Source organism: Crocodylus siamensis, chromosome 3 (assembly GCF_052110815.1).
Source record: "Crocodylus siamensis isolate JL-2025a chromosome 3, ASM5211081v1, whole genome shotgun sequence".
NCBI classification, from domain to species: Eukaryota; Metazoa; Chordata; order Crocodylia; family Crocodylidae; genus Crocodylus; species Crocodylus siamensis.
The window spans coordinates 116,133,384-116,161,255 of NC_143397.1; the positions used below are offsets into that span (position 1 = coordinate 116,133,384).

The 27,872-nt window shown below is 42.2% G+C and overlaps 1 protein-coding gene across 1 annotated transcript; it reads right to left on the reverse strand.

Annotated features, from left to right (window-relative positions):
* Positions 1–1,018: 1,018 nt before the first annotated feature.
* DCAF10 (DDB1 and CUL4 associated factor 10) lies at positions 1,019–27,751 on the reverse strand. Its single transcript, XM_090039072.1, has 7 exons — positions 27,378–27,751; positions 23,533–23,646; positions 14,431–14,628; positions 13,755–13,957; positions 12,042–12,152; positions 10,260–10,405; positions 1,019–7,346 (listed from the first exon to the last, which is right to left on the reverse strand). The coding sequence occupies exons 1-7, from the start codon at positions 27,704–27,706 to the stop codon at positions 6,978–6,980; spliced, it is 1,470 nt and encodes a 489-aa protein (XP_089895198.1). The 5' UTR covers positions 27,707–27,751; the 3' UTR covers positions 1,019–6,977.
* Positions 27,752–27,872: the final 121 nt, after the last annotated feature.

The window sequence follows — 27,872 nt, forward strand, 5'->3', positions numbered from 1 at the left end:
GGCGGCTTAATCAGAGAATACTAGGATCTCTTGATATCACTGAAGGAACCTTGATGAAGACTCTCTTAAGGCTTATGGGAAGACCTTGCTGATTGTGTACTGGGCAAACACTAGTAGAAAGTATTTCTTGTGGGATGGCCTGATGATTATGCAAAAACTAGCATCCTGGAGGCTAAGAGATGCCAACCCATCCTCCTCTTCAGGATAGTAGAGCAGTCTTGATCCTCTGACTAAGAGTCACTTCATGTTTGGGATTAATTGTCCTCCTTTCTAATACCAGATACATTTCTGCATCAAGCTCTAGAGCAGGGCTGTTTAACTGGTGGTCTTGGGGCTCCCCTGATTTCTGCTGCATGCTCCCACCCTAGGAGACAGGACAGTGCAGTACAGCACAGCCTAGTGCCAGGGGAGCTGGCAGCCAGGAACATTTGTGGTGCAGTGCCAGAGAGGGAGCCCTCAGAGTGGAAGGTAAGGATGCCATACTATAGAGGGAAGTGTACATCTGCCTGCCTGCAAGTGTTGCAGCCCTGTGGGGGGCATGTGGCTCTCAGCTGTTTTGAAGTTGGACAGTCCTGCTCTAGAGAATATCAGAGCAACTCTGTTGTGGCCTTTCAGAGTTGTTTGCAACAGGAAAATGGTTCTATTTTTCCATAGTCAAAAAGCAAGTGAAAGCTAAGAATCAGCAATTTCTCAGGGTGCCTTGTATGTGAAGAGGTTGAGAACCACTAGTCTTCACCAAAAATGTGTTTTAGACTTCTGTTAATAGTATTCCTGCTCTAAAGAGCTCATCATCCCACAAGGGCACGCTGACATCTAGGTTAGAGAATGAGGACAATATGCATATTAGGCATACAAGTCATTTCACTATAAGCATTCATTTTATGTTAAAGTTCAGCCCTAGTTGAAATAGCAGTGAGGGCAGGAAGCAAGCAGATATTTTTCAGCATAAAGGGCATCATGAAGTTAAATATAGTTAACATGCATTTCCTGTTGGCTTTAAAGAAAAGCACTGAATTGCTGTAATAAATGTTAAATTTATTATGCAAGCAAGAGAAACTTCACAAACAGTAAGAGTTACTGTATAGGAGTAGATACAGTATATTTAGAAGAGCTCGGATACTTTATGTATTGTATTGTCTCCACCCTTTTACTATGAAACCTTTAAGTATTTCAAAATATTCTACATGCACAATTTGCTCTTGTATTAAAAAGCCTTACATTTGAGACTGCTGAATATCAATAACTGTTCACTGTTGCAGAGAATGCACCATTAGCTAAGATCAGGAAATAGGATTTCTCTTCCACACAAAGCAAACAAGTTACTGAAAAAAATGTAAAAGAACACTGTCTGCTATTTCTGTTCTCTATTGTTTAGAGATGATCTTTCCCTTTTGACAATCTTACGACTGAAGGGCTTGAATCTATGGACTTCAGTTTTACTTTGCAATACCAAAATGTCTTTCTATGTTTGTACTATCTGAGACTTCTTTAAGGAATTATTTTTTGCCACTTGTCATTTAGCTACAGTATTGTTGGATGTACAGGAAGATCTACTGGTGAAACTAAATATCTCAAATCATGTCTAGGATGTAGCAGATTAATAGTAAAGCAGGTCAGAATTGGGTCCTTTAAATTATTTGTGTTCCTTCAAGCTACATTTTGCTTTCCCCAACCTGAACTACAAAAAAGAAAAAAAAAAGTATTTCAGACATGCCAGCTGAAACTTGATGAAGTATAAGCATGTTTAAACAACTCCATTTTTAACTAACTTCATTTTACCCCATTTTTCCCTTACCCAAAAGGGTAACAGTAGTTTGGTGGTTTAAAAGAACAAACAAACAAAACAAACTACCTCTAGTGGAATATTTAAAAAATGTATTTCACTTCAACAATATTGCCACTGGACAAACTACAGAAGATTTACTGGCTTCAAAATGCACTAACTGTGGTTTTCATAAACACTTCTAAAATCGATATTCTTATGGAGCTCTTAATTATGCAGTTTATCTGCTTCTGCTGATCATTCATGCCAACAATGAAACAATTACAACAATAACTAATGAGCATGAAATCATGCTTTGAGAAAGATTATTGCATATTCCACAGTCCAATTAAAATTGTAGGACTTGACTGGTGAAAAATATATTGTAAACAGAAATAACTGATTTAAGCCACTAGCTTAGCATACTAGTTATACAAGGTTGATCTATGATAGGTTAACTCATTTTTCCATCAGGAATAGATTTTACACAATTTTGCACCTTAGGCAGCTGTCAGGAAAGGTTAATCATGACATAGTTTACCTTCTGGAATTTAAAAGAACAGAAGTGTATATAAATCCTCTCTTCCATCTTAAAAAAATGCAAATCTTACATACCAAGTCACTTTGTTAATTCAGTAAGGCAAAACAACATGATTCAGAAAGACAAAAAAATCCCGTAGAAATCACGGTATCTATCATCAAGAAATCAAGAGCATCTAACTGCATTACTGAACAAAGTTTCCAGATGCTGTCAATTATATTTCATAAGTGAAATATACTGACTTTCAGAAAACTTTCAAAGGCAGTTAAAAAAGTAGTTATCAAATTACTACAACTAACATTATCTATTTGTTCTAACTGAAACTTATTGCAAATGAGATCAAGCCACATTCCTATAGCATACATGGATGGAACATGTCTTCATATAAAAGTGAATCTGCTTCTATGCCATTCAACAGACACTACAAAGCACCCTTAACATATGATCCAAGCCCTAGAGCAGGATAACCTCTGATCGGCCTTATTCTTAATGGTCAGGCCTTGCAAAGCAGTGGACCACGCAGACCTGTTTTGACCACTCTGGATTGCTGTGCATTATAAATAGTACCTACATGTGTTGGACAGCTGTAATTTATTTAGTAGAGTTACAATTCCCTGTACAGAAAAAATAGTGTCAAATGTTTCAGAGCAATACCTTAAAAATTGTCATGAGGTAGAATTCTTCAAAAAAGCAGTACTCAGTGCATATTCATAGACAAAGAATAATTAAAAAAAAAAGTCAAATACTCTATTTCAAGGAATTAAATAGTAAGACTATCTACAACCAAAAGCTGCAGTGACTTTCCATGGTACTTTCCTGTACTTGAAATGAATACTGTGTTCACAAGTCCAAATATTTACCAAGAGCTATTCCACATGATTCTCCCTTTTTTATATGGTTCCCAAACTGGCCTATGCAATAAAGTATTGAATAAATTAAGTAGCAGCGTTTTGGGATGTTTGGAGCAGAGCTGGTCCCTGGAAAGAGCTTTTGTGGTCCGCAAAATGAAGAGGTGTGGTACCAGTGCCCTACATAATTATTTCTAGGGGTATATTTTTTTCTCATCAATACCAGTAGGGAGGGGAAGAACGTGGGAGGGAAGGAGGTGGTGTAAATCCACATACTTTGGCCAACAACTTTTCATTCTGTTTCCACAAATTAGCTGCATGTACAAGTCTGCATAAACTTTAATCCCACTTGTCAGGCTGTCACACTAAACTCTAACATTTCACTGTGGCCTTGAAAGGAACCCTAATTTAATAGTTTTACAATTCAAACACTGATCTCTGTAGACTTTTGTCTAGGCCTCTCTTTTATTAAAGCCGTACTCAACTAAAAGTATTGCATAAACTTGTGTTCCTTTGCAAATAAGCACCCTGCCTCAGGCAGGGGGTTGGACTAGATGACCTTGAGGTCCTTTCCAACCCTATGTCTCTATGACTTCTATGTGGGATAGCTTGTATTTCTCAGTCAGTCAGGCTAATACACAGTGTATTTAGTATTGTCATTTCCAGTCCTTGACATAACAGATGAGAAAAACCGTGTAAGCCGTCTCATACACAGTTCACGAAATCCAATGCTTAGGAAGTTCAGATTTGCAGATTGCTTATTAAATACTACGAACCATGCATGCAGCAGAGCAGAAGGAATGTGGGAGTGATTCATATTTGCAATAATTAGCTTTTTGAATGAGACATTTTACAGGAGCACAGAGTATACAAATTAAGTGGATCTCTCTGTATTCTATATATAGTTATTCAATCCTATTTATATCTAATAGGATTTGGCCATTGTGTTGTTTTTGGGGGGTTGGGGGGCAGCAGGAGGAAAGAGGGGAGGAAGCATTTTCCGAAACAGTTCAGATTGATTTCTATCCTATCTTCCTGTAAAAACTGTTTAAACAGGTGAAAGTTTGTTCCAACATCTATTCCCTTTCCATTTTAAAGGAATTTCAGACAGCAAAACATCCCAATAGTTGGCTTAATTTTTTGAATCTGCCACCAATGCAATTATGAACTTGTGGTTGTAGCTACAAGAACAACAGAACTCTTAGTACCCAAATGGTTGTTTCGCTCAAATTTCATGTTGAATCCAAGTTGGTCTAATAAAAGATATCAGATTCACCCAAAGAACCTTGTCTGCCTATGTTGAACCTAAGGAGTAGTTTCATATCAGTTATCATCTGAAGAGAAGAGGGGATGCTCCCTGTACTTTAAACTAACGGAGCACAGTATAGCTAAGCTAAATGTCATAGGGCTTCCTCAAAGCGCTTATTGCATTGAGAGTTTTGAAGAGCCATTTAGTAAGAGAAACAGCAAAGAATTACACAAATAAATTTACAAAGACAAAACTGTAACTGTTTTTCAGGTGCTGCATGATCAACTACTTGAAATCAATCCTCAGTGCAGCAGTCATTAACCAGATCACTCCACCCCTGCCCTCCAATAGCAAACATCCAATGTTTAGGCTTTTTATTACTGAATATTTTGCCAACAAAACACAAGGTTTTCCTGATTTTTTTTTTTTTTAGTTCTCCAAATAGGTCTCAGCAGTCCCATAACACGAGTTCCATCCAACCCCTAGAATGAGAGGTGTCAAGGAAGTTACTCATGTAAAGCATAGAGCAATCCAAGCCCACTGTCAGATTTCCAGCCTTTAGTTCTATGACCTGCTCAGCGTTGCCACCTCCCATTTCATTTTTCTTCTCTGAATGTGGTGCCTTTGGCAGAAGGCTCTCTTAAGGAGTCATCCTAAAGAAAGTGTATTTTGTTAAAATTCTCTTTGACTATTGAAGGCCAAAGGAGAACCCTGAAGCTTTTTTCCAGCAATATTTCCTACCGCGCTCCCAAGAATATTTTGGCCGAATTAGGATCTTATTCTTAGGTCATGAACATATTGCAGGTTTTTTTCAGGTGGCGCAAATTAAAGTACTCTCAAGACTGAAATTAGACAAGAAATGTCCTTCCTATCAATCCTAATCCTGTGCATTTAAACCAACAAATTTAAAAAAGGTGGGGGGAGGGGGGGTTGAAATGGGTAGTATTTCAGCTCAATTTTGATAAGATCAGGCTGAAAGATCCGTTGTTACCTATAGCAGTCTTCTTCCTGTTTTCCTCTTATGTAAAATCATTCAGCTCTTGCGCTAGTCTCAATCCAGCTGTGGGGAATATTGTTATTTAAATTATAGTCTAAGCAGTGTGTCAAATCTTGGTGTTTCATTCCTAGTTTCATGCAATGGGCGCTCAGTTATACATGAAGTTAAGCTCATTCGCTTTCCACCCAGAGAGTAAAGTTATATAAACATCTGCTCACTCTCACTAGAAGCTTTTGAGCAACTGGAGGACATCATCTTTTTGATGCAGATTAGAAGTGGCATTCAAAATTATACCCTAGTGATAAGCTATTGAAGCAACTATATGAGGGTACCTACATTGCAAATAAGTAAAACTCAGCATTCACATGAATACTGCCCCTTGTCACTGAAGAGTCCAATTTGAGCAAATGATTTTTGGACCAATATACTTTGATCTGTTCCAAATTGACAGTGTAACTTTAAAGACAGCTTTACTAGTACAATTACAGTACCTTCTGTGGGCTACGCTTTGGATAAAGGAGGTGGCTAAGAGCTGTGCACATTACAAGAGTATTTTATTATGCACTTCTGTGGGAATTAGCTGGGAATCCACCAAGTTAACAGAATGGGAAATGCAAAAAGTGTTGTTATTTCTTAATTTTCAGAATGAAATACCAAAAAGGATTTTATTACCATAAAAATCTTTCCGTACTATGGGTCACAGAGAGCTTGGTGGTTGGGGTACACATAACTTGCCACTTTATGCCAGACTTTTCTAAAGGCTATTTTGCAATGCTTACAAGGCATGATGTTTATCCTTCCTATTCGTTACGGCATTCTTTTCCTACTGAATTCACTGAAGAAATGCAGCTGCATCTCCAAGCTGAAAATTTTCTATCTGATAATAAACAGTGTATACAAATTAAGAAAAAAAGCCTAAAATTTAACTACAGCAAAGCATTAGAAAAAGTAACAACACTTTTCTAGCCAGTCACCAAGAACCAAATTCATTATATTGGGAATGCAAGTAGATTTTTTTTTTTTGGGGGGGGGGGGGGGCCTTCTCTTCTGTTGCAAAATTAATCTAGTATCTGTAAGAACAGTTCCATTACCTCTTCACTGCAGAGAAAAGTTACAGCAGCAAAAAAGGCTGAATGAGTGGATGCAAGGAAGTCCAGTTCCTTTGTGATGAGGAAAGATTGTACCAGTGGAAACAGAGGGAGGGGAGGTTTGCTTGGTTAACTGTTCTTCCCACCCCTGCCCTACACATTTTGCAGGTGGCCTACCAGAAGTCATGCTGAAAAGAAAGACCAAGCGCTACTGTGCAAACCAACCAGAAAGACTGGAGATCAATGGCACAGGATCAGCAGGAGCAGGGGACTGCATGGAAGGCTGAACACAGGGTGCAGGGCATCTGGCTTGTGTATACAGTGCCAGATGTATACAGTGCTGGACTGAACTCATTTCACTGGTATGTTCACAGACCATAGTAACTATGATCTTGTTCAAACTTACAAGATTTTAAAAAGAACACACTTCAACTAAACTGAAGTAATTATAAAAACAAATGTCTGAGAAGTTCCTGTTGATGCAAGATGTGCCTAGAACTTTGGCTGATATAAAGAAACACGTCCACTAAGGCACCCTGAGGCAATCTGACAGTGCGTTGGAGAAAACTTGGTCGTCAGTACCACATCATTGTGTGAGTACAGAGAACGGATTTCCTGCAAGGGACCAGCTTCTTTGGGCAAACAGTCAACAAGTTCACTGCACTGTGTGTCGAACCCCAACAAGCGGATCCCGTAGCCATGTGGGGAGGAAATCATTCGGCCATCAGGGCTGAAACAGAGTTCTTTGATATAACCCCGGCCTACGTTAGCTTCTTCTATGCAATGAGTCAGTCGCAGGGAACAACGGGGTGAGACAGGACGCACTGGGGCTCCCTCCTGGAATTCATAGACACAGGTCCACTGCAGAGGAAGAGACAGGAAAAGTTTTATATGAACATCAGTATCCCAGATATTTCTTCACATGGAGAGTGAATGACATAGGAACTGCCAATACACTTTGCTCATCTGGTCTTACATTCTTCAAATATGAATGCATCTAAAATATTTCATTAATATCACATAACATCTGCCAACGTTACGTTTTGTACCCTACTCCACCTTGTGGGACTGAGGAAAAGGTAATCCAAAATCTGCATTTCAGAACCTACTTTGCAGTACAAAATTACAGAATTTATCTTACAATAGTTCACCTTACAATGGTTCAAAGGCCAGTCATTTTCAAGTTCGGCAAAAGTCTGTTAGATTTCCAATAATTAGTAGGCAAGAAGCTTGTAGAAGGCATGTTACTTTGTATGCATGAAACCCATTTTAAGTAAATCAGCCAGCAGCAGGTACAGGTAAACTAGGGAGCTGTCAATTAGTAAGTATTAAAAAAGCAGCCTTTTTTTTTCCCTGAAAGCAATCTAAAAATATCCCATCAGTCTCTGGACACGACTCAAGAAGTTTGGGCACAACCCTGCACTAGTACTGAGGTTTCACAAAGATTTTCTTTTCACTTAGAAGACCAAGACGGTCACTAGTAAAAGGCACCGAGATAATTTAAAGGTCCCTTTCTGGCCTTAAACCACAAATGAATCTATGAAGTAGCCTGCAAACTAATGACTCTAGAACTCAGCCTCAACCACTGCATACAGTTTCCCAATAAGTAGGTTTGTGACACTGTTTCGTTTACATTTCTAGTTTCAACTCATCTTGGTCCACTGTGATTTTATTTTAGCTTTAGAGCAAGTAAACATAAAAAAAAATGAAAGGATGCAACTTAAGACACCAACTGATCAATGCTCTTTGCAAAGTAATGGAGACGTCCTCCACCCATATCGAAAGCACTTGCCCTAAACTTCATTGATTTCAGTCAGATATGGAAAGTATGAACTTTTTAACCTAATATAGGCAAAAGCACACCAGGAGATTTTTTTTTTTCCACTTGTGTGCAGAACACCATCTAACTCACCAACACAGCATGAAAAGAGTAACTGATTCAATCCCCCAGGGACTTGAGTGATTTCCCAGAGTTCAAAGAGAATAAGATGCTTTTTCTGAGCCAGAAGCATTAGAACAAGCAGGCAACTATCTAATCTTGTTTCTTTATCAAGCAAGAGAGATCAGGAGTCCTACTTCTGCAGACATTTAATGCACATATCCAGAAACATGTGCATTTTGGCAAACACTAAATTGTTTTAATCCATTAAAGTAAGGATGTCAGACTTGTTTGCCCCACCACACTGGATCCGGGCTGCAGGGTTCCTCAAGGGCCAGATTCCGATCTGCCTCCAGTGGTGGGGTAAAGTGATATCAGAGATCTGTGGGGGTTAACATGGCAGTTGCTTGCCTACTACCAAAAAACACATTTTCAACAGGGCTCCATACCCTAGAATCCACTGACATGCCTCACCCCTGAATTCCCAGCCCCACCGGATGCCCTGCAGGCTCTATATTTCATGCTCTAAAGCAGGAATGTCATTGATGCTAAAGGAATAGGCCACTCCAGAATAACTGATGCAGTACAGAGCTCTTAAGCATAGCATACTTAATTTTTTACATAAGGAGAGCGAGCTCAAATTCTAACCTGCTAACCTCTTACTTCGTGCATTGTTAGATTCAGAAGCTCCTGTCATCAAATATTTAGGATGCCAACAAATTTTCTGCTAGCGGTAATCAAAACGGTTACAGACGGCTAGCATCGTCAAGAGCTATGAATGCAAAGTGGTATCCCATAACTAAAAGCATCACATGTGCAGTTCTTAAAGTCCCTAACACTCATACAGTTAGTTTGAACAATGCTGCCATGTGAGTAGCTTGGCATTTTTAGGAAACTGTCTGTTGCTACAGGAAGCATGTTTCATCCACACAATGCCTGGAGGCAAAAACTGCATTTAAAAAAGGTCTTGGGTCAACCTAGTCTCGTCTCCCCTGGTTGAAGTGCACTGATAATATTTGTAAATGGTTAGACTCATTTTTCCCCTTCAAAACATCAAGAGAGATAGCCTAAGTGTTCCTGGGCCACATCTGTATGGTGCAATGCAGCACTGTATAGAGATACCCACGTTAAACTCTAAGCAAGCTGGTATATATTTACTCAGCCTGGTGCCACAGCGTGCAAATAAAAACTAAAACCAGTACAGATGTATCAGCACTGTGCTCTTCCCTCCCCAGGCTAGTCAACAGGGAGAAAAAGAGCCTATTAAAGAGAACACAGGAAAGAGACTAATGCAGTTTATTTGCTTCTGAGACTCACGGGAAGTTGGTTTAGGCCTCTCTACACAGCACTGCATTGTGCTATAGAAACCACCATCATTTTTAACATACATTCTTGTTCTGTTTGCTGCTTCATGGCTCGAGGTATTTCCATGGTTCAGATCTGTCTATCTTTTAGGTAGCACAGTTGAAGAGTAAAAGCCCACTGAAGCTCTCAGGATTTGAGGTCTTTCCTCATCAGGCCCAGCTTGTTTCCCCACCATCCCTTACCACACTCAAATATCAAGTTTCCCAGACTGCCTGCAGCATATCCTGAAGTCCTCTGTATGGTTAGGTAACATGCATTCAGTTTTTCCTTAATGATGGTGAATGAAATACTCAAGACTCCACTGGAGACCATATATCCCCAATATTGAGATAAAATATCAACTTTGTAAAAATATAAGAGGTATGGCACACACATTTAAGGGAATCACCAAGAATAATTAGCTTAGTCTGAATCAATCAAAAATAGAAGCACCATATTTTTACCTGTCAATAAGGCATTATTTATTATGTAGAATCTATATTTAACCCTAAGTACATCTGTTATTAAAAAAGTGTTCTTGTTTTCTTTACCTCATGGTCATCTGTGTTACTTGAGCACCGAAGAAGAGTAGCCCATCCTTTAGGATGGAGCTGCAGTGATGTGATGCAGTTACCACGATCTCTTTCTCCAGGAACTTCTGGTGTTAATACCTCAAGGCTATTTCGTGGAGATCCACCTAGGAAAATATATACCAATTCTGTCAAACAGCATCACTATCCTACAATTATTATTGCTTCACTCGTGGCCAAACTCTAAACTAAAAAAGCAGTTTAATCAATATTTGGATCCAGCCTCATTGTCAGATATTTCCAGTGCTTTACAAAAATTAAATCTAACACCATTAGGGAGAAATGTATACCAGTTCTACAGGCGGTAAAGAGATGCAGATGTTGTGAACTGCTAATAGGTATGAGGGAATAACAGAACTGGGGAATCGTTTGCTTTGACAGTTTGTCCTTCATAATATCTGTATAAACTAGAGGTGCACTGATACATCAGTCCCATATCAGATCAGCACCGATAAAAGGAAAATTGACGGTATCAGCAATCAGCATTTTTGGCCAATGTGGCCAATAAATGCCCCGTGCATGGGTACAGCCTCAGTTCAGGCTTTGTAAGCTGCCCACCTGTACATCATCTATTGGATCAGTATCGGCTGATATGGCTCGTTAAAAACTGGCCATCAGTATCAGCTCAAAAAAAACTCTGTTGGTGCACCCCTAGTGTAAACCCATCTTGGACAACACAAATCATACAAAGCCAGAGATATCATCCCTACATACTTCTTACTGTACTGCAGAAGGTAGTTTCAAAGACTGCCATTCTGCCATAACTTTAAAATTGACTATGTAAGGAGCATTCTGCATAACGAGCTTACTCAGTTTCTGAGTAAACTATATTTACTGCCAGTTCTTCAAACTCACCCTGAGAGCTGAACCTCAGGCTGGAATCTTTCCCTCTTATTCATCACCACCAGTAACCAAAGCCTTTACTAGCAAATTCTGCCTCCTTTCATTTAGGTAGTTATATAGCATTGTGGCTAGAAACCTCACGATCAGGTATCCACAACACTATTCCCATTATGTTGGCAGGAATAGATTCACACAAAGTCCAGTGCAGCAAGGAAACTGAGTTATAACCAACTATAGAGCATGGTATTTCCTACTTCAATAGGCAACTTCCCTTGTAAATGGAACTTTATAAAAAAGTCAGTTAATACCCAAGGAACAGGATCTGGCCACTCACTCTATGTAGGCTCCGCATGGAGCACCAGTAAACACTTCTCTGTCACTGAAGCAAACAGAGAATGAAACTCAAAGCAGCAAAGAGTTCTCTTGAGCGAAAAAGAAATCTGCCTAAAAATGCCATAAAGTTCAAGCTCACTGCAAGTGCTTCCATCCAGTCAGAGTAAACCCCCTTGTCCCCCCCCCAACCAGTGGGTTTTTCCACCCCTCTTTTGCATTTGAGGAATGCCCCTACCAGTAGGCATTCACATTTGAATGGTACAACATGCTACACAATACAATTAGATTGTAATTTCCCAGGCATAGAAGTGTTTATATACTACCGTGAAATGAGTATTCCCCTTCTGAAATGTGAAAAGAAATAAAATCAGCTCCAGACACCACTAGATGATGATATACTAGATTTGATGTAAATCCTAGTAAGACCTGTTTTTCTTACTAGTCTTATTTTAAGTAAGTAGGAAAGTACATAAAACTACTAAAAAAGCAACACTACTTTTTAGGTTTTAAAAGCCACTTAGTTATTCCTTGGCCCACCTACTCATACACATTTTAATCTTAACATACCTTCTCTTTGTGAGGTTCGGGACATGTGTTTTTCAGACAATGGACCCGAATCATTCTGGTGACATGGTGAACCAACAGTTCTTGGACCAGATGAACTGGAAGATGTCATATCTGAAAACAGCAGTACCCATATAAATTAACAGGTTAGCCCAGCTTTTGTTTTGTACGCAACTCATTTTATCCCTTCAATAAATAACTTTAATGCTTTACCTGCAAATGCATCTTGCTAGGACAATGGGGTTTTTTTGTTTTTGTTTTTTTTTTTTTTAAAAGAACTGCCTCCAAGCAAAGGGGTCTGATACTGAACTGCCATAAGTAGACCACAATGGATTAGTAATTAATTAAAAAACAAAAACAAAACCCAAAGTTTAAAGAGTTAATACTGTTCAAGGCCAACTGAATGGGTGCTGACACATAAATGCTTTTAAAAGTCTGGCCCAAAAGCTTTTGGCTTCCATCTTTGATTATACCCTGAAAAAAATAAGCCTAAAAGTTTAACAGGCTCAGTTTCAAGTCAACTGCCAACACTCTACGAACTGAATCTCGGATCTAAGGGACAAATTGAATACTTTGCTTCTCATGCATCTTCACTTAAAATGATGGTGGAAGTAAAACCCTTCCCTGTTCATACTTGTGCCACTCCAAAATGCAACTGAAACCCGGTTTGACCTGCAGCATCTTTATAATAGATGGAGATGAATCAGAAGACAAGAATCCAATTTGGCTTACAGACTTCAGGACAACGGCATGCGAGTGGCTGTTAGAAATCAGTTTCTTTGTTCACTAGTAACTACAGCAAGTTAGTAATATGGCAACAAAAAGGAAAACCTGTTATGCCATTTTTAGAGTCAAGTTTCAGAGTAGCCCCAAACATTAAATTCCATTGTCTGGTTGAGTAAGAAGCTTGTGGCAGTTCTGCCAAGATAAAGGAACTAAACAAAGAAAGGACATGCACAGTTTTTTCTTTTTCTTCACTTTTTGGTTCTGTTATTGTAACATTGCAAAACACAAGCCACAAAACTTTTTATTGCAAAGTCATATGGTCCCAGCCACAAAGTCTGGGTTGTAAGCTCATTGTGCCAAGCAGTGCTGCCCACGCACACACAGGCTGTGCGGCTCCGTGTACACTAAACCCACCGGGAAGCAGTACAGCTACACTTGCATACCAGTAAGGGTAGACACCTTGTCTCTGCCTCTCAACAGTGCTAATCAGTCTGCTCTTAGCAACACAAACTCTAGCCAGGACTTAAGTTTCCTGCACTGGCATGTTAAAGTAACAGGAAATGGGTCTTTACCACACAGACAAAATGACTCTCCATTTGTCATGCTCTGATGTGAAAGCATTTCATTCCATCTCTCAAGCATTGGAAAAGGCCACCAAGGGAAGTTGTGGGATTTCCATTTCTGGATATTTTCATGAGCAGGTTGAACAGATACATGAATGGGATGATTTACTCAGGAATCATCCTGCTTTTAGCACGGAGCAGAACTTCCAGTCCTACTTTTCTATGATAAAAAAAACTGTAAATATTTAGTATAATTCAGAATCATGGGTCTTGTTAGGTATTAAGCCACAGAACCAAAGTGCCCTTGAACAACCCATCATATAAATCTTCCTAGTCACTCCTCCCTGCTTCCTACTGGTCAAGGAAATAGTCTAAAATAATACCTCTATCAAGAAATGTATGATTCAAGACAACAGTGACAATTTACCTGAACTTGATGTAGTTCTTCTGGCTCTTAAAATTGGATAGCTGCCAACCTCTAAAGACTTGTTTAAATCAAGGTCATGCAAAATCAGGAGATATCCAGAGGAGGTCGAGATCAACATTTTTGAACAGTCTGGTGTCAATCTCATCCGCATGAGAAACCGGGTGTGAAAAAACTTCTTGTGAGGACATCCATCTTCTGTGCACCTGGACAGTGAAGGAGGAAAGATGGTTAGGACTGAAAAATAGGAGCCTGAGGTCAGCATCTCAAATCTGTAAGTTAGGTTCATAAGCAGATAAAATGGGTGATGAACACCCCCTCTTTCCCAGGAACTAATTCACTTGTTATTTTTGTGCATCACTTAAGACGGACTTCAAACAGACTGGAAATCTGCACTTGCATTTCAAGTTAATTCTGCCAATTTTCAGCTTTTAAGAATCATTTTTTTGGAGTCTCAGCTCACTCAAGATAGTTTCCTTTTAGTTCCTTAGTTTTCACTGTACTAAGGCAGTTCAAATTTGTGACAGTCACTGTTGGCTGATGAATGACCACAATGATTGTATTAAAGAACTTACTAAGCTTTCATTCCGAACACTGTGTGTTCATCCTGCTATTCACATTTAGGAGAGTCCTGTCCTCTCACAGTTTATGCATTAATGGACATACACCACCCGTATACCTGTTGGTGTCCCAAATGATCACGTTTCCATCAAACCCAGATGTCACCAGTAGTCTGGTATTGGTGTCATACTCGATGTTCTTCACCCAGCTGGTGTGACCATGTAAAGTGCACACTTTTGTGTTTAGTTTTCTCAGATCCCAAAGTGCTATTGTAGTGTCATCAGAACAAGTTGCAAACAGTCGATTATCTAGAAACCTGTAAAATGGACAGAAAACTAACTATCAAAGTGAACTCAGATCCATGGTACAGCCAAGGCACTATTACCTCATACTTAGTTATTCCTGAACTGGTATTTGTGGGTTTTAATTTTTTGTGACAAACCATTACAAATGAAACATAGTTTACAGTAGTAGATAGGATCCCCCAAAAAACATTTTACATTTTTGCCTCAAAGAGTAGCAAGGATATTTGTTTACCTCCCAACCTCCTTTCAAAGTATAAACTGAGGAGAGCACGCAACCAGATCTCCAAAACAAAACTAAAACATGGAATGACAATTTTTATTATAGCACCAACCACTTAAAGTTTGTATAACTGCTATGAGGACATCCCTGAATCAACTAATCTTTTGCTGGAGATCACCAGGAATCCAGGTTTTCTGTTTCTCATGGAAAAAGAGAGAAAACCATGGATTTCCTCCCTTTATCGGAGAAAAAACAGATTTTCCCTTTTAACAGAGATACCTGTGGATGTCCCACTCTTGCAAAGAGCTCTGCAGGTAGCAGGGGTCCAGCCTGCAAGAGCTCCTTGCAAAAAGGGTGGGAAACCCACAACCCTGCCCAGAGTGGGAGGGAGAAGGGGAGGAAAAGGGCAGGGCCTGAGGCTCTTGACCCAAGGCTGGACTTAGGCTCACATTCCTTCCTGGATCCTAAGGTAAGTGGGGTTTACAGGGGGCTAGGGGGCTACAGGTCATAGCCAGGGGCACTGGCAGGGCTGGGAGGGCCACGGGTGGCAGGTGTGGGCGACTGCCAGGGCTGGGGAGAGAGCCAGCAGGGCAGGTGGGGTGCAGGACATAGGTGTGAGGCGGGGGGCTGAGGAGCAGGGAGGAGTTGGGGGAAGCCCCGTGTGGAGTGCTCACTGGCGGTGCATGGACCAGGAGCAGCTGCTGTTGCCCCTTCAGGGAAGCTGAACAGGGATGTGGAGCCCACTCAGGCCAGTGTGCTGCTCCCAGTCCATGTGCCACAACTGGGCAGGCACTCCATATGGAGCTTTCCCCAGCCCCTCCCCGCAGGCAGGCCTGCCTGCCCAGCAGCATGCTATAGGCTTCTTATGGAAGTTGCACACAGAAGCGGGGAGCTCATTTGGGCTGATAGCGCATAGATCCTGGTTTGTGCACTGTGGGGCAGTCCGGACCAGCTCTGTGCCTCCATGGGTGGCTTCCTGTAGGAGTGCGGGAAGCCACGCAAGGAGGCACAGAGCCCGCTCAGCCAACAGCACGCAGTTCCCAGTACATGCACTTTAGGGCAGGGAGGAACCTGCACGCACCCAATCTGTGTGGGGGGTGCACACTGCAGGCTCATGGTCCCCACCGTGCTGCCCTCCCCCATGGCCTCTCCAGCACAGCGTGTGCAACCTGGCATAGCAGGGCACAGCAGGAAAGCTGCCTGCCACTGCAAGTTCCACGCTGCCCTGGCCACACTTCCCCTGTGTGCACGGGGGCAGCAGAGGCAGCAGCACAGGGTTGCACCTGTTGCTGCTGCCTCCACTTGCAGGGGAAGTGTTGCCAGGGCAACACAGAGCTCACACAGGCAAGCAGCTTTCCTGCGCAGTCCTACTGTGCCCTGCCACACTGGGTAACACGCTGCGCTGCAGAGGCCCTGGGGGAGGGCAGCAGGGCAAGAAGCCCTGCCCCCACACAGAAGGGGTAGGAGAGGTGCACACAGGTCCCCCCTACCCTCAGGAGTGCATGCTGCAGCTAGTAGCCAGCCTCGCCCCCATGGAGTCTGCAGCAGTGGGGGAGCCGGCTGTGCTCCTGCTGCAGCAGCCACTGCCTTCTGTTGGGGCAGGGGACTGAGTACCTGGGTCCCTGGCTCCATAGCCCTGGCAGCTGGGGGCCCTCCCTCCTGCAGGGCTGGGGAGCTGTTGGGGGTGGGGGGGGGGAGGGGTGAGTGAGGAAGACCAGCAGGGCTGGAGTGTGGGGGGCCTTTAATTTTAAATCACGGATTTTGGGGTTTTTAAATCAGAGAATTTGCCAATTTTTAATCACCGAAAACCAGGGCCCATGGAGATTACACATCATCCCTGTGGCAGTAAAGCAACTGCTCACGTGAAAAGCACCGAGGAAGTTAAAATGCATCAACTCTCATCTTTTAATGCAATGTAACAGACACAAATGAGGCATGAGCACCCCATGACTATCCAGAGTTCAGATCATTGGTAGGATTTTCCCACGGCTGATTGTTTAGAAACCTCTGATATCAAGGCTGTCAAATTTCATTTAGACCTTCAGCCTTCACCTTGGCATGTGGATACCTCTACTTCTATGAACAGGCAAAGTACTGAAAACAATAGGAATTCTGGTTTCTAGACTCCCAGAGAGCACAGACCAGACAACACTGTCCTGCTCTCATCTTGCTTTGTTTCTACCTTGTCTGCTACTGCTTCATTCCTCCTCTGACTCTTCCTCCCATTACTGCTGTATAAAAATACTCACTTCGCCTAATTCAAATCCCCTTTTTAAAGAAACCCTGATATTTTCTGTGAAGCCTACTGTAATTAATCAACTTATTTAACCTTGCCTCACTGTAAAAGGCACCCATGCTACTAAGTTACCCAGGACATTTTACATCCAAGACTTTTTTTTTTGGCTACACTTCTTAGGAGTTTCTCTGTTTTGTACAGCATAACACCATGCTCTCTTAAATAGCTGAGTGAATCAGTGAAGGAGGCAAACACAAGTCAGACCTCACTAGAGCTGGCTATGTCACTAAATGTGGCAAAGTAGATTGTTTTAAAATTTGACAAAACAAAATTAGCAGCAGTCAATGTTTCAAAAGTGCATTTGTACACAGAACCTACCAAGAGGCAGCTCATCAGACATCCAGGGTTATTACACAGTACACAGGCATTTCTCAAAATCTGGCCCAAAGTTAGCAGAGAAGCAGAAGATGCTTTTTGAAAACAGAAGAATCGGTCCAGCAAACAGGTGACCAGCATAGAGTAAAATATTCATTTCACCGTTCCACTTTCATCTTACTATTTGTCTTTAAAGTTACAGTACAGTTACCTCAGACACATTTAAAAGAAAAATTAAGGTGGGGAACGGGAGAGAGTGTCCAGCGTTTTCACAAGTTCCTCTATAATCACTAGGGATCCTGGCTTTCTCCGATTTAGAAAAAAAAAATCACTAATTTTTGGTTAAAAAAAAAGTAACCCTAAATCCACACTTTCCTTGATTAAAATGAAATCCATTCATCCATCTAGATTTGAGGTTACTTTTTCTTTTTAAACTGAAAATTGGGTTGGTTTTTTTTTTTAAATCGGAGAAAACCAGGATCCTTTCATGTTCATGCCCCACAATCCTGAAAGCAAGCATTCATTTCCTGTTAATTTTGCCTTTGGCTTCACTCCCGCTTCCTTTATTCAGCAACCAGCAGAAAGTTAGCACAACTCTGGGATCATTCACTGTGGCTACAGGGCCAGCAAAGCGAGGTGCAGACAGGACTGGAAGCAGACAACACAGTAGGAGCCAGGAAGCTCTCTATCCAAGTCCTAACCTACTGCTCAGGATGTGGATACTGGCTCCACTTTCATGCCAACCACCTCTTAGCATCAGCTTCTGCTGCCAGGCTTCTTTTATCTAGCTCTCACCTTCTTTAAGCCTTAGTCCAACACTTCCATCCTCTTTTTGTGCATGTTTTATAATATAGCTGCTCCTGACAAGCACACATTTTTCTTTTTAATTGACACCATACCTCATTTAATCCACAGGCTGAACTGCAAATAGTTACAACTTCAAGGCACAGATCCTGGGAGAGCATGAACTGACTACATGCTGGAAAGTGGTGATGGCTATCAATACTGCATATGCTATTTGCTTGTCCATCTGGTGCCATTTGGTGTCTCATTCTTACAGAGACAGGGAGGATCTTGAACATGTCTTTTTTTTTTTTTTTTTTTGAGAGACACCCATCTTTTAAGGATCAAGCTTAAAAATAAATCTTTATGTAATTTAAAACTCTAATTTTAATTAGGAAATTAAAATACAACAGAGACAACTCAGATCTGAGGAAGGGTACTTTGTACCCAAAAGCCTGTCTAATATCCCTCCCGTTTGAACAGTTGGTCCAACAAAAGGTATCCACAGCAATTCTTGTCTCACACATACTTTTTAGTTATATGCTACAATAGAAGTACAATGAAACTGATTTTAAAGCAGAAATGTATTTATTTAAAGTTGTGTTTGTTTCCAAATCCTGATCTTTATCTACCCACTTCTTCTCACAGTTAAACATGCTGTCCTAACTCATTCACTGGGCATCATCATCCAGTGCATATGCCAAATAAGGCACATGTAGTGCACCCTTGTATCACTCCACACTCATACCATCCACTTCCTGGAATAAGCATGGATCCTAGTTATAGCAACAAGTCTTATCTGAAGGAAGATGCCAAACATCTTAAAGTCAAGGAAGGCAGTCAGCATGGAGCAAGTCTATGGGTCACACTAGTTACATTATGGCAGGCAGAGGGGCAATTATCCTAGCAGGTAAAAACATTTTATCCTCACACACTCTGGTCTCTGGCCAAAACCCATCCCAGGTTGAGGTGGCAATAGACAATTTGATGGTCTGCAAGAACCTGCACAGAGGGGTGGTGTCAAATGGCACAAAACTCTTTGCTCTAGCAGACAAAGGCTGGTAAGTCAGGGATACAAGGTGAGGCTAGGAAACCCAAACTAAGAAAACAGGATGATTTTCTTTAGTTAGTGAGAGTAATAAGTCACTAGAAAAAGCTATTAAGGGAAGTCTGAGGTTTTGCCATTTGAAGCATCTCATATCAAGTCTACATGTCTTCTAAAAATCATGCTCTACTACAATCAGAAGTTGGTGGGCCAGTGTGAAAGTCACTGGGTGAAATTTTTATAATGCACACAGGATAAAAAATGACTGTAGGGTCATTTTTGCTATAAAAATGTAGGATTTTGCTTTGCTTTAACAAGAGAAAAAGATACAACTGCTTGTCTGAAAGTAAGCAAGTGTGTTGCATGGAAGGTGCTTGCAAAAGCATCTGACAATAAGTCCCGATTAAATAAAACCAAAAAGATCACCAGGACTGGCTGTAATGGGACAAAGAGAGCATTAGAGACCAAAGTAATTGTACTTGGTGCTATCCTTTGCAGACCAGAACAAGAGAAGGCAGAGATGCAAGATTATAAAAATAAAGGGACAGGGATAAACACCACCTAAGAGTTGAATCGTATTTCTCTTAATTACAGACCATCTAAAAATTGCACCTCTTCACAAGTCTGCTGACATGACTGACTACACTGGGAATGACCCAAGGATAAGCTGTAAGCTTTTTACCTAACTGTCTCTGATGAACTGGCATAGCAATGGACAAGTGAAATGGGTGATAAACTTCCTTGTCCATCAGCTCCAAGTTTAAGTCAGTTATTTTTGTACCTGAAAAATATACATTTATATTCAACATAATCACCCATGTATTTCAAAGCTCTCAGCATCTAGATTATTTCAAACATGTCATTAGAGGAAATACTTGGTTTGCTGAGTGTTTTTCATTGGAGAGATCATTTGTATTACCAGAGCATCTAGACTAGCCAATTATGGAGTAGGGTTCTAGTATACACGGGGCAGCAGGGTGGGGGACAATGACACAGTTGAAACAATGAGCTAGAAAAATGAATTTTGCAGATCCATCCTGAATGGATAGGCAGGGCAAGGCTGTACTAGTCAAAAGTTGGACAAAAGGATGCTGCAGCAAGTAAGAGGCGAGGTGAAACTCTGCCACAAGTTTCACCTGGGTGGAGACATGAAAGGCAGTAATGTCACTGAGGTGTACTGCAAAAAGGACCCAAAAGATTCAGACAGAACCTGGATACCAGTACTTGGAGAGAAGTCCAAGTCAAAGATAACAAATGAGATTATGGGCCTAAATGACAGACAGGATAGAGGGGATACCCACAGTGATCAAGAAATGGAACAGCAGAAAGTCTTAACTAGAAAGATTAACTGTTTTAGGCATACTGAACTTCAACTCTATTTTCATGTCAAAATGACAGTTTCAGACAGTAGTTTAACCTTTTTAGACTCAAGGCACCCCCTCCCTAACGTCTCTGAATTACTGGCATTCCATTTCCAAAAGCTTAATTTTGCTCATTATTTGACCACAGAAAAACAATAGAGCAATTCCTCTGTTGCAAAGAACTTGGGAAGACCATAACATGCAAGAATGTTTCTGGCACTATAAATTCTTATTTGAAATCTCTGGGTTTATCTTGTGTAGGTATCTGTACACCCTGTAGTGCAAATACTGTGTTACACCCTTAAAAGGACCTTTCAGTACTCTGGTTGAGAATCACTGGGTTAAGAGCTGTGTTTGGATAGGAGGTAGCAAATCTGGAACCAACAGGTATGTCTGTGAGCTATCTGCAGAGAGATGGCAGTTGAATTAGTATTTGTGACTGAGATTACCCTGATAAAGTACCGGGAAATGAAGGGAAGGGCCCTGTGGGACACCTCACAGAAAGGGGGGGGGACAGGGGACGGGGACAAAGAGGATCTTTTGATATGACAAGCAGAACAGCAGCAGAAGCAGGAAGGGCAAAAATCACAACAGCCAGGGAAGAACCAGATTTCAAGAAGAACATGGTCAACTTCCCATAAGGCAGCTCATAGGCCAAGGAGGGGGACGGAAAACTGGCTCTGAGACTTGGCTAGGTCACTAGGAGTCAGACACTAGCACAAACAGTTTCAGTTGAATACAAAAAGTAGAAGCCAGAACAGAGATGCATGAAAAGGAAAGCGTCAGGTTTGCCTCCTGATTCAACTTTTGTTGGCAGATTGGTGTATTAACCAATCAGGCCACTTCTGGTTATAAACTAAGAACTTCTGATATGAAAACCTTTGACAAACAAGGAACCCAAGGATGCCTTATTTTAAAACAAACAAACAAACAAACATCATTTTTAGAGTATAACGTAAATAGAATATACTTCTAAATTCAAGGTGTGGAGTCCTGGAATAAGGAGGAGGTTAGGGTAGCAGAATGTACACTCAGAGTACAACAGGACTTCAGCAGAAAGGTCCATTGTTAATGCCTCTTGGGAAAAATCAGTCTTTCCTTTTGCACTCCCACCTTTAACTGTTCATCTTTCATACAAGACTTTGGGTAAAGAGTGTCTGAAAAACAAAGCTTCAGCCCCCACTTTTAAGAAGAGAGAGGAGGGGCAGCACAGGAAGGTATCTTCATTATGCAACACATCACCAAGTTCTCTTGATTAAATATTTTTGGAAGACCTCAACATCACTCTTCTTGTGGTGAACAAGCCACAGTGTGAACCCATCAATCATTTTTCTCCAGAATTCTGAAGAGTAGCAATAAAACTGGCCACGTCAATTTGTCCCGATGCAATCTTGAGAAGCTATGAGCTAACAGAAGCTGTAATCCTGTCTACAGGCTCAGACAGGCAACACTGCATCAGCTCCCATTTGGGAGACTACCTTCACAACTGTAATAACTACATATTTAAGGTTTAATAGTTTTCCACAGAAACTTATGACTCAGGCCCCTCAGATTATCATGGGTTCCCACCTCCTTGATAAACAGACAGTAAATTTTGTGAGTTAGACTATAATACAGTGCAGTCCATCACATTAATTTAGTTCAACGTCAAAACTCTTTACTGTTTGACAAGTCCAATGGGACATCTTCACTTTGACATAAGACTTGCCAGACTGTATCAGCTTCTCACTCCATTTATATGCCATAATTCTGTCTCCCATGATGGTAGTCTCAGGTGCAAGAAACCCTGTAGTAGATAATCAGTCCCCAGTGAAGGTCACATTCTAATTCCAGAGTCAGAGACTGGTTTAAGGTAAGGGCGGGCAAAGTCTGGCCAGTGGCAGACTCCATTTCCCAGCATTCCCTGCCCATGTTGCTGCAGCTGGTTTCCATGGAAACTCCAGCAGTGACAATGAGGCTATGGTTTCCATGGAGACCAGCCTCAGCAGCACTGGCAGGACATGAGGCTGCTCCAGGGCTGGGATCCTGCAGTGGTGACAGCATGGTCCAGAGCTGGGACAGAGCTGTGATCCACTGCCCACACACTCTGGGTAGGGGCATCCAGACAGAGGATCACAGCTCTGCCCTGGCTCTGGACCACGCTATCACCGCTGCAACATCCCTTCTTTGGCCACAGAGCAGCTTCCCAGCCAGCCATTCACCCTGCCAGTGCTGCTGGGGCCAGTCTCCATGAAAAACCTGGCCCCCGAGCTGTTACTGCTACTGGGGTCTCCATGGAAACTGGCTGCAGTGACATAGGCTGGGAAATGGAGTCTGACCTCTGGCTGGATCCACCATTTTGCCCACCCTTAGTTTAAGGTCTTGACTATGAGATTTCCCTTTCCTAAACCCTGATTAAACTAAAACACCAAATATCTTTGCTTTCCAAATAAATGCCCATCTTTTTAAACCTTTCCAAGTTCTGGCTTTGTATAAATACAAATCCTTTCCTTCCTGTGCCTGGTACTTACAAAACACACCCCACAGTTACTAGACAAACTGAAATAACCAATATTCCTTAAAAACCATGCCCTCCACTGCAGCTCTCAAACCACAGTCATTTAAAGGAACAAGTGTGTATGATTAATATTGCAACCAGACACACAATACTGCTCAACTTCTTACCCTGTTCTCCCTCACTCCCCCCCCACAACAGGATGCAGCAAAACAAGGTAAACAGTACACATTAAATCACATTCTGTTAGCTGGATAAAATGTGTAGGAGAAGAGAGGACTGGACTGTAAATTATGACAGCACCACAATGCACAAAAAACATCTACCATTAAAAAAATTATGGCATTTTCTTACATTTAAACTTGGCTTCCCCCTCAAGATCCCTCCCCCAAGGGACTGACCTGATATTATTTACACAGTCCTCATGAGCTTCAGAGAGAGTTTTGATGTGCTTTGAAGATATGGGGTCAAAAAGTAAAACTTCAGTCTGTTCACAAGCAACAGTCAGCACTGACCTGAAGAGAGTAAGAGAAAAGGAAAGGTATTACTCATTTAATGAAGTAAAGTCAAGTCTTTAAATACTTGACAGGCATCCATTAGACCTATTCTCATCTCTGCTTTGTTACCAACTGTGCACATTTCACAAAGCCCAAGACTCTGTTCTGATTTTGCGCAGCTAGCTTTGTTCCATCGCCTTCTTTCCGCTGTGCAGTCTCAAATAAGAAGTTTAACATTGGCATGCTGTCTACTCAACTATGAAGTCATTTCTTTGTCACCTGTTCTGAAAAAAAAACTGCTCTCCTTTGCAGTCTGGCAGCTGGCATAAATTGATACATAGCTGGTATATCCACTGGACAGGTCATGCAAACCCTTTAATTCAATAACGGCTCATTTATAATTATTATGCTACTGCATAAAACTTGATGACAACACAAATCAATCCACAGGCCGAGTAGAGTTACGACAGTTTTGAACAAAATGTTATCTAAGGGTGTTTTGTCCCGTCAGTGCCTTTGTAGTCTAACCTAGTGGGTGGGGGAGAGTTAAAATCTAGGAATACATATGGAAACTGGAGCACTGTATGTGTGCAGCTCTGTTCATAACTGCAGCCTATTAAATGGAAGGAGAAAGAGGATGTAGACAACAATATGGGTTCTAACCCAAAGTTTATGGGTTCTAACCCAAACAGACTTCTGTGGCCATTTCACAGTCTTCCTCTGCCTGTGGAATGCAAATACTTGTCTAAAGCATTTTGCAAAGCTATATCAATTTGTGCTTGAATAGTGTACTAGAATCCAAGGGTTAGACGGGACCTTAGGATCATCTAGTCTGCCCCCTTATCCTGAAGAGACAAGAGATGCTATTCCTAAAAGACCCTCTAATAGCCAGCTGAATAAGCTTGGTGAACTGACAGTAGTAGTGTACCTAGCATAGAAATAAGTAGTACATGTAGCACTGAATCCTAGAATGTGTGTCATGTTACCATCTTACTAGCTGGAGTAGTTTAAAAAGATCCAAAAGTATAAAATATAATCACCATGTACGTAAGCACCAGATGATCAGTAATGCAAGGTTTTGTTATTTAAACTATGATACCATCCTTTAGGCATGTTAACTAACATGGACCAGAGCATGTTAAGTAACCAGCTAGTAGCTGCAGCAAGTCCAACTGACTGTCCCTCTTGGCCTAGGAAACTATAACCATTCTTTCTTTTTTCTAAAATTTGGGTTGGGTGGCTGCTTATTTGGGGACTGACTCAAATCCTGTTAAAGTCAGTACAAAGAAGACATTCAGAATATAGTAGTTAAACAATGCTCCACCAGAAAGCTAAATTCATACACTAACTACCTGAATTAGCCTTCATCACAGGTTGGATGTCAAATCTTATCACTCTGGTTTGTCTCATTTAACTACACAGGGACTGTAGGACGTATTAAGGCAGAGACATGTTCATAGATAATAGCAACAAGGAAGTGGCAGCAAGGTAATTTCCAAATTCCAAAAAGCCATATAAAGCATCAAAAGTCCACAGTCTTTTAAAGAAATACGATTTTGCACTAGCCAATAGTATCCTCTATCATTACTATAAAACAACATTTTAAAGACAGGTAAATGTTACCAAGCCCAATTTAGTACTATTAAGACCAGCTTCCACTGCCTATCCTATAAGTGAATTTTAAAGTTGTTCTAAAGGGAGGGCTATGGATTTTCCTAGCATGACAGGATTCTGAACTGCTTTAAAACAATGCAGTGAAGCACATCAAAGACTGACAGCTGTCTGGTCCACCAACCCCAGGAAGCAGAATACCTGCCAGAAACTGGAATCCAGTAGCTCCTCCAATTTGTGCTTCCAGACAGCACAGGATGACAGGAGAGATGAACGTGTCCTGTCCAAACTGGGGACCTTTGTGCTGTTGTAACTACGCTGCACCATAGCAAGCAACACTGAACTGGCACTGCCCGCCTTCACTAGGTGTTTACATCACCAGCCCAGCTATCCCAGCATAAAACATTTCATTTCCATCCCTTATGCCACCAGCTCCTGCAATCTCAGCAGAAGACTGACCCTGTTGTTTTGAAAAATTGGCACAACTATACACCTACATACTGGAAACATGACAGAGGAATTCATCTGTCCCAACGTGAGAACTGCCAAGGGCTCAGTTTGGTACTTATTGAAATTTCATTCTGTCCTGCTCTGAGAATGGCGGATGAGGCAGATTAGGAGCCAGATCTGGTGTGACATAACCACTTGAGTTCATTGGTAGTTTTGCCACCGATATCAAAGGAGAACTGGAACTTGACTCTGATTAAGTTTCAATGCATCTGGGAGGCTATATTACCACTCACAGCTTGTCCTTGGCCATTAAAACTTTGTATTTGGTGGTCCAGAAACAAAATATGGTTGTGTCCACTTTGGGGGGTGCAAGTCAACTAAAATGAAAACATGCTGCAAAAAGTGATTGTTCAAATACATTTTTCTGAATTCTGCTTGTTCCACATTGTGCTGTTGTTCTAGGACCTTCCATCCTTCTTTAAGCTCATCTAACTCCCTCTTTTTAATTTTGTCTATATTTCAAAGAAGATTTTATTGTTCTGTTACCTCTAGTCTAAAACTAACGGGCTACAGGTCTATAACACATCAAATTCAAATAATTCAAAGTAAAGTTCCTTTGGTTCCAAACTCCGATCTGTCACAAAAATGGTAGGTTAATCCTCCATCGATATGCCCTACTACTACTGCTGAGCACTTGCTGCTGGTAGCCTAATTGCTAAATCAGATAAGAATCAGAATGATGCCGATCTATTGCCAGGTCACCTGCTATCAAATATATTGCTGGACTGCAGAGTGCCATAGTTCCCCAGTGCACAAATAACTTGTTTCTACTCTCAGTGGGCCTCAAATGGTAAGACATTAAAACTAAATCTGGTCTCCTCCAGCATAAAACTGAAAATGTCAAGTATCACACTTTGAGCTCTGTCCCAGCTCAAGCACCACACTTTGAGCTAATCCCTGCAATATATGCATCTGCTGAACATGGCCCAGCTGGTCATTAGGATGGGGATTCACTTGCGAGTGGTGGGGCAGGCCCCAAGACTTTTCGGTCTGCAACCAGGCATACATTTTGCAAGAAAGCAGCATCCTAAATACATGCACTATAAGCCACACCACTGTCTGGAGTCAGTTTTGCTAATCTTCCTGAAGTTAGTGGCATTACCTGCATAAGCAAGGTAAGCAGGGCTTGGCCTCACAAAAAATGAACAGATGCATACTGAGTTTCCATTAGCAACATTTTCCATTAAAAAAAGAAGAGGCAATAAACCCAACTAGGCTTTATCAAGTGCAGGAATTGATTAACTAGCTTAAACTTTTACCTACTGCTTGGGATCAACACATCCCCTATCATTCAAAAACCAGTTAGATGATGAGCAGGATCCAACACACCACATTTTGTGGGGAAGATTTCCGCCAAAAACCAGGGGATTTGGGACACCCTGGAAAGAGGCTTTGTGGATTGTGCCTTGTTTAAGGATTTGTGGATGCACTACTTCTACCTGCAGAGGTTTGATCACTTGCTGGACTTAGCATTATGCCTCGGTTACATAAGAGGCTCCCTAGGTGGGCACGCAGCGCTGCCATTCCTGCCCCCCCCACCCGGCTCAGGGCAGCGCTCGGGCAACAAGCGGCTCCTCCCAGCCCCGGGCCCGACACTCGCGGAGGGGGCGGCCCGGGCCCGGCCTTACCCGTCGGGCGAGTACTCGAGGTTGAAGACGGCGCCGTGAGTGCGGGTGCTGAGCGACACAGAGTCGGCGGGCTGGATGGCGCTGTACAGCCCCGTCAAGGCGCGGTAGTTGTCCCGCGCCGGGTCCACGAAAGGCCCCCGGCCCAGGCCCCGCCGCCGCAGCCAGCCCAGCAGCCCGCCCCGGCCCCCAACCCCGCCGGGGCCCGCGGCGGCCCGGGGCGAGGCGGGCGGCGGGTCCCCCCCGGCCGCGGGGCTGGCGGCGCGCGCCGGCTCCATGGCGGCAGCGGCGGCGACCGTGGGGGCCTTAGCCTGGCCCCGCGCGCGACTCATCCCGCCGCCATCCCCGCACCACCCACCACAGCACCAACTCCTCTGCTTCCGGGGCGGGGCAGAACCAAGCCCCACCCACCGGAAACCGCCGTCCTGTTACTGGACCCGCCCCTTCCTCCCGTCGCCCCGCCCCCAAAGGCTGGACCCGCCCCTTCGCGCCCTGACG

Bases quoted from the DNA above. Each gene is read 5' to 3' on its own strand.
- DCAF10 (XM_090039072.1), bottom strand. From the start codon at position 27,706: ATGAGTCGCGCGCGGGGCCAGGCTAAGGCCCCCACGGTCGCCGCCGCT. The intron at 23,647-27,377 runs GTAAGGCCGGGC...TACTCTCTTCAG, and splicing joins CTCGAGTACTCGCCCGACGG to GTCAGTGCTGACTGTTGCTT. The intron at 12,153-13,754 runs GTAAATTGTCAC...TGCTGTTTTCAG, and splicing joins AAGAACTACATCAAGTTCAG to ATATGACATCTTCCAGTTCA.